Raw genomic sequence first — 13,843 nt, forward strand, 5'->3', positions numbered from 1 at the left:
CAACTAAATGGAAAGATGGCTCACAAGTTCTCCTGGGAAAGCAAAATCATAATAAAAAAGACCACCATGAAGATAATTACAGCTTAAGCACCAACAGCTGTTTCAGAAAAAGTAAAGAAATATTTTTGAAGAATTTAATAAAGTCCTTCAAACCAGGCCAACATATGCTTTATACTATGAGACTTCAATGTGAAGATGAACACAGGGGAAGACAGTGAAAGGGATTTTGGAAAATATGGCTCAGGTTTGAGAATCACTAGAGACTAAATTCTTGTGAATACTCAGAAGCCTCTGGGGTATATGTTAGAAATACTTCCAGAAGAAAGTCAGAAGATGCTGGATATGGCGAGCACCAAATATCAACACACATACACAATGAAATGGACTATATTTTAACATAGGGAAAATGATTGGTAACCGATGTGGTTGTCATTTCAGAAATAACTATCTTATACAGTCAGAATAAAAGTTAAAGTCAACAGCAGATAAAGGGGGAAAGAGTAAATGTGAAAAGGTACCATATACAATAGCATTAAGTTCAACCACCTATTTAATCAAGTAATCAAGGTCAAGTCATGGGAAAAAGACAAAGATACATAATTCATCACTAATTCTGATAAAAGCTTAAACAATGGAAACAGCTGCCAAATGAAGAGGCCAAAAGAGTCTCCAAACCCCCTTAGCCAGCAAATACTTAATCTCATTACAGCATGATGGCAGCCAAGGGCAACATCAGTGTAGAACATAAACTCAGTTATAAAACACTACTGAGAAGGGTGTTTATGAGAAATCACAAGCAAAACCACTTCACAAACCAGTGCATAGCAATAAAAGGAGACAAATTTACAGAAAATTTGATGAGACCCAATAGAATAATAGCTACTTAAATGGCAAAGGCATCCAAAGATAAAAATAACAGCAAGGAAACAGAATATGGACCAGACATGTCAACAATTCCACATGTATTTTCATTTATGTTGAAAATGGAATCACGATATTTGGCCTAGTATTGTTCAGTTGTTTTAGCAATGGCTGATTCTTTGTGACACCATTTGGGGTTTTCTTGGCAAAGCTACTGAAATAGTTTGCTATTTCTTTCTCCAGCTCATTTTACAGATGAGGAAACTGTAGAAAACAGGGTAAAATGTCTTGTCTGGGGTCATATAGCTAGTAAGTATCTGAACTAAGATTTGAATTCAAGAGAATACATCTTCCTGACTCTAGGTTCAGAGCTCTATCTACTTTGTCACATTGTTCCCTAGTGAAAGAATAAATACATAGGAACACACAGGCTTCAACTTATTTCCTACAATACTGTATATGCCAGAAACGATGTAAGGGATATCTTCAAAGAATTATACAATCACAAAAGGAGATAGATTAGTTATATGGCAAGAACTACAGATAACAGAGAGTTTGAATTTTGCACAGATGCTCTAAAATATAAAAATATACAGAAAAGGAGTTCTTATTTTTTGTTATACATCCCTTTAGCATTCTAGTGAAACCTATGCAACCTCAGAATCATATTTAAAATAATTGAAAGGAATGCTAAGTTTCAGTTAGAGATTAATGAAAATAAAGTTAGAATTCTTTCACAATCAAGTTTAAGGACACCCTGAATTCACAGATGGATCTCAAGTTTATCCCACTGACCTAGAGGAAGATCTTAAGTAGATCTTAAAAAACCTAATATGTCATATGAGGAAGTTTATGTAGCACTCAAAACTGTCAGAAAGAGAAGGTAAATCTGATCAAGAACATGCTGAAGAATCAATGCTGGGTGCTTAAATGTGTTGAGGGGTTATATTACAAGATATGTTAGTGAAAGGGAAATACCAAGGAATGGGGGAAATTGTATATAATACTAATTTCCTAAAAAGATGATCAATGATATAACATTAACATAAAGAACCATTGACTAACATTTCTACTATGAGCATGAACTATTCACATATATTGAGTATATTTGGTAGAAAACATGAGCAAAGAATAGGTAAGTTTTCACCAACCTTTTTGCTACAGCAAATCATACTTTATAGTCATGTAAACATTCAGAAGGTGCAGAGAGTACAAGATGCTATGCTTTTTATTGTTTGTGGATGGCAAAAACTCACATTTGACTCAATAGAAAAAAATAAAATACCAAAGGTTTCCTTCAACAATGAATCTTTCATTCAGATGCCAAGTTTGCATTGTCCACATGATTGTAATTGTATTTAAGCCTTTTTGAAATGAGTTTTAAGATTTAGATTGTAAGGAATCTTTAGGATCAAAGAGTTTATCCCTTCATCACATCTAGATAAAATGATTTAACCAAAGTTACAATGAGTGGCAGAAATAAGGTAGAAACTCAGGTCTTATGATTTTAAATCCAGGCCTATTTTTAAAATTATATCCATTATGGCACAGATTGCGACCATGATTATAACCTTGATGTTACCCACAATGTGGCTTCTGGTTCCTTCCATTCGGTACACAATTGAAATGCCTATTATTGGTGGAGAATATAGGACTAGGGTTACACGTTGATTTTTAGCATCCTCTTTAATTACAATATGCAAGACTTCATTTCTGTCCTCACAGGAGTTGTCATTCATTCTTGCCCTAGAGCATGCATGAGTTTCAAACAAAGAATAAGTCCTACCATTAGGTGATCATTCACTATCATCAGTTCAACATATTTTGTTTCCTCTTCTACATTGCGTGGATGCCGACGAAGCTGCAGAAACATTAAATAACAACAAACGTTAAATACCTACTGTGGAGAGAACATTGAATCTGAAGGTAAATGAAGGCAGAAATTATGGTCTGAGAAGGGGATACGAGGTACCTACATCACTCTAAAACCATTAAATTGATGCTAAGAGGAGTAACTAAGTGGAGTCATAGTGCCCAGCCTCGAGTCAGGAAGAAACATCTTCAAAACCCATTTATTTTTTGTGTATTTTAGACATTTACTAATTGTGTATTAACTGTCTTTGACTCAGTTTTCTTTTTGTAAAGATAAACGTATCTTTTGTAAAAGAGATGGAGAAGGAAATGGCAAATCACTCCAGTAGCTTAGCAAACCTGAATGGGTTTGCAGAAGAATTGGCTATGACTGAAAAACAACTGAGTGATCACATGATATTAAATGTACTAGACAAGAGTAATCATAGTGTTCTAGTAAGGGAAGGACTGGAATGAATATCCAAGAAATCTTGGAAGGAGTAGCATGGGAGTTGGGCTTTTGAAGTATAGCTGGGAATTCAGTGGGGGTAGAATGATGACCAAAGAGGGCAGGGCAAGTCTAAAGAGCAATATGAGTAGAGGCAGGAAAGTACAATTCAGGGAATGGTTAATAGTCCAACTACCCAGGGTACCATCAATCAATCCATTAACAAGCATTTAAATGCCCAGCTAGCCAACCAGGTATTAGGGATACAAAGAATCTCTGCCCACAAGGAGGTTGTGTTCTAAGGAGAACAGTAATTTACAGCAGAGAAAACAAGATGCCATCATGCTGCAGAGAGTCTCAAATGCTAAGATAATTTATTTAACCCAGTTTTCTAAATAAGCCTTGGAAAAATTACCTATAGAACAACATCAATTTGGGGGAAACAAATAGGAACTGAAAATGTGGCTTTTTAGGAGGTTCTTTTTAACATGTTTTTCTTCTAGTTGGAGCAAAAGATTATGTATATACCATGTCACATCAAGAGAATGAACACAATAATCATTTATGTATTAGAATAAAACAACCACATTATTTATATAAAGTCTTCCCCTGAAAAGTTCAATAGGTTTAATGTACATTAACTCATTCATTTTCATAATTACTCATTTCCTCTCACTATCTCTAGCAAATATCTAGGGAAGGGAGTAGGGGGAAGGGAAGGAAGAAATTTGAAACACAGGGTTGTGCAGGGGTGAATGTTGAGAATTATCCATGCATAAAAAGCCTTAATAAAAATATTTGTAGTAAGATTAAAGCCAATTCAGGTTATAAAGATAAATGCTAGAAAATAATTATTTAAAATTAATAGAGAAATGCTGATAGTACTTCCAGGATTGAACACAAAGGAGTTATATTAAATACAATCAGATGGAACTCCTCAAAAAAATTGGTTTTTAGAAGATCCATAGAAAGCTTCTTTCTAATTATGTTTCTATAAGACATGGGGCAAGGACATATTAAAGTAGCCTGTCCAATTCCAATAGATTTTGAATGGACAATGTCAATTACATCCAGAGAGAGAACCATGGAGACTGAATATAGATCAAAGCATAGTATTTTCACCTTTTGTTTCTTTGTTTTCTTTCTTTTGTTTTATTTGCTTGTATTTTCCTTATGTTTTCCCCACCCACTTTGGTCTGATTTTTTCTTACTTAACATGATAAGTATGGAAATTTGTTTTAAAAATTTAAACTTATATTTAAGCTTATATCAGATTGCTTGCTGTCTTGGAAAGAAAGAAGGTCAGAGAGGGAGGAAGAAAAATTTAGGACACAAACTCTTACAAAAATGAATGTTGAAGACTATCTTTACATATATTTGGAAAAATAAAATACTCTATCGCTGTAAGTTTTAGTTATTTCACTTTTCATATGTTGGGAGGTATGCCCAATAGGCCTTGCATTACTTTTGACATACCTCAGCAAGTTAGACTATCTCAATGTTCTCATCTATAAAATGAAGAGTCCCAGTGTATAAGATGCTTTCCAGCTATTAATTTATGATCTTATGAACTCTAGAAAATGAGCTCTTTCCTCCTCTGAGCCAGCAATCCAAGTTCTAGGCCAAGCTTTGCCAATAGCTGACTAAGTGATTTGGACAAGCCTCATCTTTTTAGGACCTATTTTCCTTATATATAAAAATGAAGGGGCTGGGTCAAATTATATCTCAGTTTTCTTCCAACTTTAAAATTTCAGGATGGTAATTTTGCTTCCAACTTGGAAAGGAAATATGGTTTAATAGAAATAGTGTTGAACTCTATCAAGAGAAACATGATTTCCCTCTGGTTCTCACTGACTGTGTGATCAACAAATTGATTAACCAATCTGAACCACAATCAGGATCTGTATAGTAAGGTTAATACTATTTATGTCATTTTGTTATCATGAGGATCAGATGGAATAATATTTGTCATCTATGTTAACTTTTACAACTTCAAAAGGTCATATAAATATGAACTGCTATTATTATCTTGATTTATCCCAATTTTTCTCTCTAAGTTGCTTGGTATAACTAGGAATGAATTTCTCCAATTCTACTTTCCTCCAAAGACTATTGTCTCCAAAGTTCTTATTCACTAAGTTTAAATCCCAGCTTTCCTTACTTGATAGCAATAAGTCCTAATGAGATAATAATAACTTGACCTTCTGATATGCATTCTCAAGATCAAGGTGCAACAGAGATGTAAAAACCAATTAAGCAGACATCACCATGTAGACCAGAACCTGTGTGTAACTCACAGTTCCAAAGTGACAGAATAAAAAAAATCCTATCACTTATTTTTGAGTGAGAATCATAATCATCACTGCAGTAGGAAGTGTTTTAGTAATATTACTAATCTCAGTTCCTTCTCCATGCTCCACAAAGGTGATTTCTTTTAGTACAACCCCACAATTTATGTGAATTCCTCAGCCAAGATATGTCAACTGCATGATATTTTAATCTTGCCAAAATCATTTTGGGCTTCTTCTTCTTCAAAAGAAGAGGTCTCTGGAAGTTGTCTGGTATGTTGCAGCCTAGTTTCCTTTTGGGATAGGGTTGGATAAGATGGCCATGAGATAGTTGGATGAGATAATCCTATAATTCTATGATTTCTTTTTCTCCTTCTCCTTCATCAATACCTTCATCACCATCATGACAATTATTACCATTATTATTGTTTAAGCATTCTCATAGTAGTATCTGAGTTTACCATTGTTACATCCATTGACCAAGTACTCACTCATCACAAAATCAGTAGTTGCCAAGGTAATTCTATGTGTTGCACATGCCTACCTGCCTTTTACTCCTTTTTAGCCTTGGTTTCACAACAAACTTTGGAGAAGTGATGTTCATTTGTTGAAATTCTGAAATACAGTAAAAGAAATTATATTTTACCAACTATAATAGGTGTGCCCAAACTTCTATATTGTTCCACGAAAGTTATTAGTTTGCCCCACACTTGGTAATTCTACAATAATCTCATTTGATCACAAAGGTAGTATGAAAGATACTAAGTTTTCTGACTTCAACAACAAGGATTAAAGAAGCAGAGCCAGATATTAATTGTTCCATGATAACAATAAGCTTGGCAATCATAAAGAAAATCAACAACAATTTCTCATGAGGTCTTTATTTTACCCCCCAATATTTTTGCACACCCCTCCAATAGCCATCACCTCTTCATCAGATACAAGTATCCCCAAAATGTGATTTTAATTTTCTATATCAACCATCATTTATTCTAACAAGTAGTGAAGTGGATGGAGGAAACTGGGAGGATGAGAGGATTAAATAATCTATAACCACATTAAAAATTTACAGATAATCAAGAGTTGATGAAACTGTACCAGTATTGTACAAGGCAGTATGTACTATCAAGAGGCAGCAGGGTCCATTTTGTAGCCAAAAAGATCTGGATTTGAGTCACATCTCTGACATACAGACATTTAGCATGTGACCACTTAAACTCTCCATATTCTGAAACTACACGTTGCAGATCATTTATCCTATCTGCTGGAGGGGAATTTCCTCCATCAATGAAATTATATTTCTGGATTAAAAAAAACTTCTCATTTTGTCAATAGCATAATATTCAATAATTTTAATCTCTTTAGAACCCTACACCATGATACTTCTCAGGGTAGAGTTATAAGTAGATTTCATGGATGTATATAAATTCACTATGGATCTTGCATACAAATAAAGAAGTATTTATATTGAAATAGATGAAATATTACAAATTTCCCTGTGGGGATGCTAACCTTCTAGAAATTTGATGGTTCAGTGGGAAAAATGAAGGAATCCTTTGGTGGGCTCTGTAGGTGATCTATGTACTGCAATTCTGAGGTTTGCCCATTATCATTATTTCCACCACTCGTGTAGATGAGCCAAAAATTTGATTGAATTCATACCAAAACCCTGGCTGTGGCTGATTTTGTTTTTCAAACATATGTTTATGTACTATGTTTTTGAAGGAAATCATTCAATATATGTAACTCTAAAAGAATTCTGAAATATCTAGATAAATATTCACTAAGGAAACTAATGAATACTTAGAATAAAGAAATTTCTACTTAGATTAAGAACATTTCCATTCAGAATAAAAAAAAGTTAAAGCTGCAAGGCTTCTTTTAACTATTTTTGCTACAATATCTTCCTAGTTAAGTTCACTAATTGAGTAGTACATAAAAGAAAACTTGTCAGGACTATAAGAAATACTTTGTATTTCATTTCATCTATTATTATGTTTCCAGGTGATCAAGTTACATCAATCAATGATGCTGAATGCTCTTCTATTCTTCTAACCCAATCCCTCATTTTATAATGAGGAAACTGAGACCAGAGTGTTTAATTAGCATGCCTCAGGTCACAAAGAAGCTGAAGTAGCAGAGCTGGGATTTGAATGCAGAATCTCTGACTTGAAATTATTCAAGGATCTCTTATTACATCACAATGCAATTCTTTATTCATAATAAGGAATTGCATACAAAATTATTTCAACTGATGACCTCCTTCACAAAATAAGATAGGAGAAACACAGGCATCAGTGAATCTAAAAAAAGATCTGGGGATCTGAGTGAACTCAAGCTCAATGTGTCAACAGTGGGTTATAGCAATCAAGAAATTTATATAGATAGCATAGCATCCAAGACTAAGTGATGACTATGTAACTATATTTTGCTTCAGACCCCATTTAGAGTATTATGTTTAGTTCAGGGTACCTCATGATAGAAAGATCATTAATAAGCTGGAAACAGGCAAAAGAAGGATAACTAAGATATTGAACATTCTTCTAGTTCATACCCTGTGACAATTGGATAATGGAACAGAAAAGAAAACTTGATAGCTATCATCAAGAATTTAAAAGCATGTCATATAGAATAGAGACTTTCTTCACACATTTGTTCATCACAAAGATAGAACTGGAACAAAAAAGCAGTAGTGAAGTTTAGGACTGAGGTCTAGAAAAACTTCTCAATAATTGGAGATATCCCAAAGTAGAATAGGCAACTATGGCAGATGATGAGTTACTATTCTTCCCTAGATATCTTCAAATAATGATGAGATGAACATCTATCAGCAACATTTTCTTTATAATGTTCTGGGATTTGTATAGACAGGTATTATATGTACATAGTGGATAATTCAGGTAATATGTAGCCATAGTGGAATATTTTCTTGTTATTTTATACAGAAGTAGAATAAGGCTGATAATCTTATTGGGTCTGGGATGTAAATTTATTTTTCAGAGATCAATATATGTTTTGTGTTTCTTCTAAACCAACATTTACTAAAATGTATTCAAATGAACTTTTTTTGCTCTTAATTGATATATGTCTATCTAAACTTCTCAGGAGACGAAGGGCTACCATTAATGTATCCTGCCTTTCTAAGGGAAACAAATTCAGAAATGAGAAGGAAACAGTAGGGATGCCATAGAAAAGCAAGAATTGGACGAGAGCATATAGAAATTAAACTCATCTAATGACAAATTTCTGAAGAAAGAACTGTTTGACACACATTCGTAATAATGCCAGGATTGCTAAGTCATCACACAAACTACCTGCTTTAAAAAAATCTTGGGTGATAATGAGGAATCATGGGGCATCTTTAAGCAAATCTATAATCCAATAATACCAGAGGAGAAAAGAATGTTATTAATTACTTGGACTATTAGTCCCATATCAATTACTGCTTTAGCTGATAGATATCACTCCCTAGAATACTTATTAAATCACATCTTTATTTTCATGCCCATTTCATGTTTCATGTTTCATGGTTATGTCTAATTCTCTCAACTAAGAAAAATTCTGGAAAGTTTTGAAAAATCACAGAAACAACAGAATGATGGGCTGTGTGTTAAGTTGACAAATGCACATTTATAAAGGTCACTCATTAACCAGCTGACTTTTCTCATTTGCACATCCTTCAAAAGGGTTGTTCTATTTTGTGAGGGCATATATTCTAGTATCTCCTGCTCACAGGGTCAAGAAATCATGAATGGAAGAGATGGAAGAAAGTATATTCAAAGTCTTTCATATGACTGATGGAGAAACAATTCCAGAAAGGTTAATTAGTTAACTTGAGGTCACTTAGCTAGTTGGTGACAGAATCAGGTTCTTTGATTCCCAATCTTGGTCTTTTATGCTGTCTTTCTCAGTATGTATGTTCATGGATCCACACTGCCCAATCATGGGTGACTAGTGATTGTTGTAACAGGAAGGAAGAAGCCATTTTCAAAATAGTAACTTAAAACTACAGAAGCCTTGGGCATCCTCTTGTCCCCCAAAAGAAAAAATGAGGTGTAAGGTATTAGTAAAATTCAGGCAAAGGTACAGTAGGAATGTAAAGAACTCTCAGAATTTTTTCCATAGGTGAAAAACATTTACCATTTTTGCTAGCCCACTGCAATTTTGTAATTTATCCAAGATGAATTTTTAAAACAATCCATTGATACAAACCAATCCTGCTCTAATTATGTATCTTTATTATTAGCTTCCATGGAATCTAATTTAAAAAAAGGTTTCCTTCAGTTTGCCCAGGACACATCTTTCCCAGCAAATGCACTATAAACATAAAGAAAATTTGTATTTTCCTCCACACACCAGCATGACTCTGCATCTGAAATTCTCATGAACAACTAGGGGCTAACGACATTCTCCAATGCAGATTTGTTCCAAAGCACCGAAATGAAATAATAAAGAACTTTTTAAAAAGTGAGCAGATGGCAATCATACCAGATGGCAGGTCATCCAAGGGAAATTCAAACAGTTTGGATTTGTAAACCGAATGGAAATGGAAGTCCTCCTGAAATAACACAAATCATCACAGTTTAAGCATAGAAAACAAACCATCTCAAATCAGCTTCAGGCAATCCCCTCTATTGACTGCAAAACCAGATATATTTAGAAACATCATGCTTTCATTCTATTCCTAGTGTTGGCCTTGAGGAGAAATGAGTTATCATCCATCCTCCTCTCTGTAGACCAATAGTCTTGTCTAGAACCACAAGGTTAAATTACAAATTAAAAATGCTATATAAGTTATCATTTTTATTATTAATAGTAATCATTTGGGGGAAATGTGGCATAATGGAAAGAATACTGGATTCAAACTTCAGCTTAGACTGATAAGTAAGTAAAGACATAAAAAGTAAATATTTAGGATTTATGAAGACCCAGGCTGTTGTGAAGCTCAGTGTCCTTATCTGTAAAATTGGAGGTAATAATATTTGTACTATCTAACTTACAGGGTTAGTGTGAGAATGGCATTTTGTAAATCATGAAACACTATTGAAGAGAGAGGATTTTATTAGGGAGAAGAGTCCTTGATTAATGTTAGGAGTACAGAATTTAGGTGTAGGACTGGAAGAGGAAAAGATCACTCAGTGGTCATCTAGTCCAACCCACCCATTTTACAAATGAAGAAAATGAGATTCAGAGCAATGAGGGACTTGCCCAAAGTCCCACAGTTTTAGGTGTCAGAGCTGAGATTAGAATCAGGGCTTCTATCTCCATCTAAAGCTCTTTTCCTTGGAAGTCTTATAACTTGGATGCTCTAATGAGTTGATCTATTGATTACATGGAAGAACCAATTGGAAATCATAGTCACAGGAGTTAAAGCTAGAAAGAAATTTCATTTAAAAGATAAGGAAATGGAGGTAAAGGAGATTAATTGACTTGTCTATTAGTAAATGCCTAAGACTTCCTATTTCCAAGCCCAGAGGTCTTTCCATTATGTCATCTAGTTGCCCTAATGGAAGATGGTTTTGATCCATTGACTTTTGGGTAAAAAGTCCAGCACACATTCACTGGACTATGCTCCCAGACACAGATTTGCATTGCAGATCAGGTGATTTCTTCTTAGCCTTGAAATTATATGTATATATATATATATATATATATATATATATATATATATAATATATATATATATATATATATATATATATATATATATATATACATATATATATATACATATATATATATGTATGTATATATATAATTTTCAAAAAAGCCCCTCCTCCATAGAAATATTCGCACAGAGCTCCCTGGTGCTCTGAAGAAAATGATCAATGTCCCAAGCAAAAACTGTAATAAAATCAAAGTATCCTACAAAGACAGGTGAAAACAGAAAGTACAGCTTTCTTCTCCTCTAAGAACAATCAGTGACTATTAGAAAGAATTCCTTTGTCTTCATTCATTTATGCATGATACTTATTAATAAGAATTTGATGCTACTGAATGAGCATCATGATCAAAAATCATCTGTGAAATAACCTCAAAGCTGCATTACTGCACCAAATGATACAGCGAGAAATTGGCAGATGAGGAAAATTTATATTAGTTATTCAGATGGTTTTGGAAAGAAGATTGCCAGCAAATGGAAAAAATTTTTGTGGATTCAATGTAATTATTCTACTTGACTAAGTCATTTGAACAATATTGTATAATGCAAGGAACCAGGCTCGGCTTTCCATCAGGTCAATGATGCAAACTCAATCTTTATCTAATTATGAATAAGGAGATCGTCTGTTACAATGAAGGAAAAGAAGAGGATGCCATAAAAGGCTCAGGCCAATTCTACTCTTAACTTTAATTGGAAATCTTGCTGCTCACCTCTAGACTGAGGGATTTGGGATGCAGAATGAGACATTTTTTGGATGTGGCCAATATGGAATTTAGTTTTATTAGACTATGCAAATTAGTTAAGAGCATCTTTTTGTTTGTTTCTTTTCTAGTGGGAAAGGATGGGAGAGAAAGAAAAATATATTTTTATTAATTAAAAAATTAAAAAACTTTAAATATGAGCAGCTTTGGGGAGAGGAATGGTACCTGGGGAAAACACAGGATGATATATAGAGAAGAGTTCTCAGCAAGTCTCAAAGAGAAAATGTGTCTAGTTTCACAGGAAGTTTTAAAGATTGGTGGTTTCAGAAACCCTCCTGGTAACATATTTAATCTCACAGGCCAAATTCCCCCAAATCCTTTCTTTTTTCCATTCTCTAAAACCCAAGATCAGCATTTTATAAGGTCAAGGAAGAAGACCCATAAAGCTGTTGACATCATTTATTCCTTTGACCAATGAAACATTTGCCCTTCTACTTGGACTAATGGAAGCAATACATACCTGAGAAGTGTCATTTTCTTCTGGTTCAATAAGATATGTATGGTTCCCATCATAAAACATTCCACTGTCAAGGACAGGAAAATGATTAGACATAAATATTGATTTATTCTCCAGACCTCCAATCATTTAAGAAATAACCAGCAGCTTACACCTGGCTCCCAGACTTCTATATACATTTGCTTTTACTGACATTAACAAGTCAGTCTAGAAGTGCTTAGTGTGTGTTTTCAAGGTTCAGGACTGTAGGCATTGTATAGCTCACAAAGAAGATGAGCTAAAGAAAATCATGTTCTGGGAGGAAAGGTGGTGAGAAGTTAGATAGCATTAATGATAACCTCTTTAAAGTATTTATTGAGTTCTCCCATCTTCCCTTTTCTTTTACATAATTGTTTTGGTGGAAGAGAAGATTGTTAATATAATATAATGTAATTTTATATTATGTAATAAATTATATATAAATTGTTAAATAATTTTAATAATTTTAGAAGATTTTAAATATAAGGAGAGTGGAAAGGGTCAAGGGAGAACAAAGGAGAAATTAGGAAAGAAAAGGAAAGCAACAGGTTGAGATATATACTAAAGAAGGAATCAAACTGTGGGGGAAATGGAAGGTGGGAAACGATTAACAGAAGTAGAGGACAGAAGAACTGAGAGATGAGGCTATGATGATTTTTGCTGAGCATCTGATATGGTAACACGAAATAGGTCTATTGATTTTCTTTTACACTATTCCTGAAAAACTAGTCACTCAGCTGGTTTCCACTCATATGACCCTGTCTCTCTTTTGTCAATGAACCCAACAAAGTGATGGATGTCAGGGACATTCAAAATGCTTACTTTTGGGAAATCAATTCAGAGCATACCAAAATAACAAATGAAACACCGTTTCCATTTAGCCAGAATCAAACAGAGAGATCTTCAAAATAGCAGATTTTTTTTCTAAAAAGCTATATAAGGTATAAATATAATGAAAAGAATAAAACTACTGATTGTGAATTAACATTATCACTCTGAATATAAAATTCAGGCTATTGTCATTATTATTATTATATGTCATTATTATTATTATTATTATTATTATTATTATTATTATTATTATTATCTTAAACAACTTCTGTCACCAATAATCCAAAGAATAAAAATTAGAGGTAGGGACAAAAGTCAGTTAGGAACCTGCACTGATAAATTCCAATTTGTCTCCTCTTATTTCACCAAAAATATTAAGGCTATTTAATGTGAACATTTTCTATCTTCCCCAATCTCTTAAGAGGACATTATTTCATATTCTCACTTTCTTTTCCCAGAACTCATACTTAATATATGTCTAAAACCTTTGTCTTTTCTCCAAGATCCTCCCATCTTCTGCTTTCCTGATTTCTGCTGAAGGCACCATTAATCTTCCTACCTCCCAGATTTGTGACCTCTTTGTTATTACTGATTCCTCCCTCTCTCTCACCTCACATGTCCAATTAGTAGCCAAATCTTGCTGTTCCTAACTACTACAACATATGT

The 13,843-nt window shown here is 33.8% G+C and overlaps 1 protein-coding gene across 15 annotated transcripts in view; it reads right to left on the reverse strand.

The window, feature by feature from the left end:
* ADAM22 (ADAM metallopeptidase domain 22) overlaps positions 1-13,843 on the reverse strand; it is a 276,790-nt gene that overhangs the window by 83,819 nt on the left and 179,128 nt on the right. For all 15 annotated transcript variants that reach the window (XM_051961404.1, XM_051961402.1, XM_051961417.1 and 12 more), the window contains 4 exons: positions 12,332-12,395; positions 9,937-10,006; positions 5,993-6,063; positions 2,648-2,722 (listed from right to left, as the gene is read on the reverse strand). In XM_051961404.1, coding sequence (XP_051817364.1) covers positions 2,648-2,722; positions 5,993-6,063; positions 9,937-10,006; positions 12,332-12,395 — 280 coding nt within the window. The remainder of the gene's footprint in view (positions 1-2,647; positions 2,723-5,992; positions 6,064-9,936; positions 10,007-12,331; positions 12,396-13,843) is intronic.

Source organism: Antechinus flavipes, chromosome 5, assembly GCF_016432865.1.
Source record: "Antechinus flavipes isolate AdamAnt ecotype Samford, QLD, Australia chromosome 5, AdamAnt_v2, whole genome shotgun sequence".
Taxonomy (NCBI): Eukaryota; Metazoa; Chordata; class Mammalia; order Dasyuromorphia; family Dasyuridae; genus Antechinus; species Antechinus flavipes.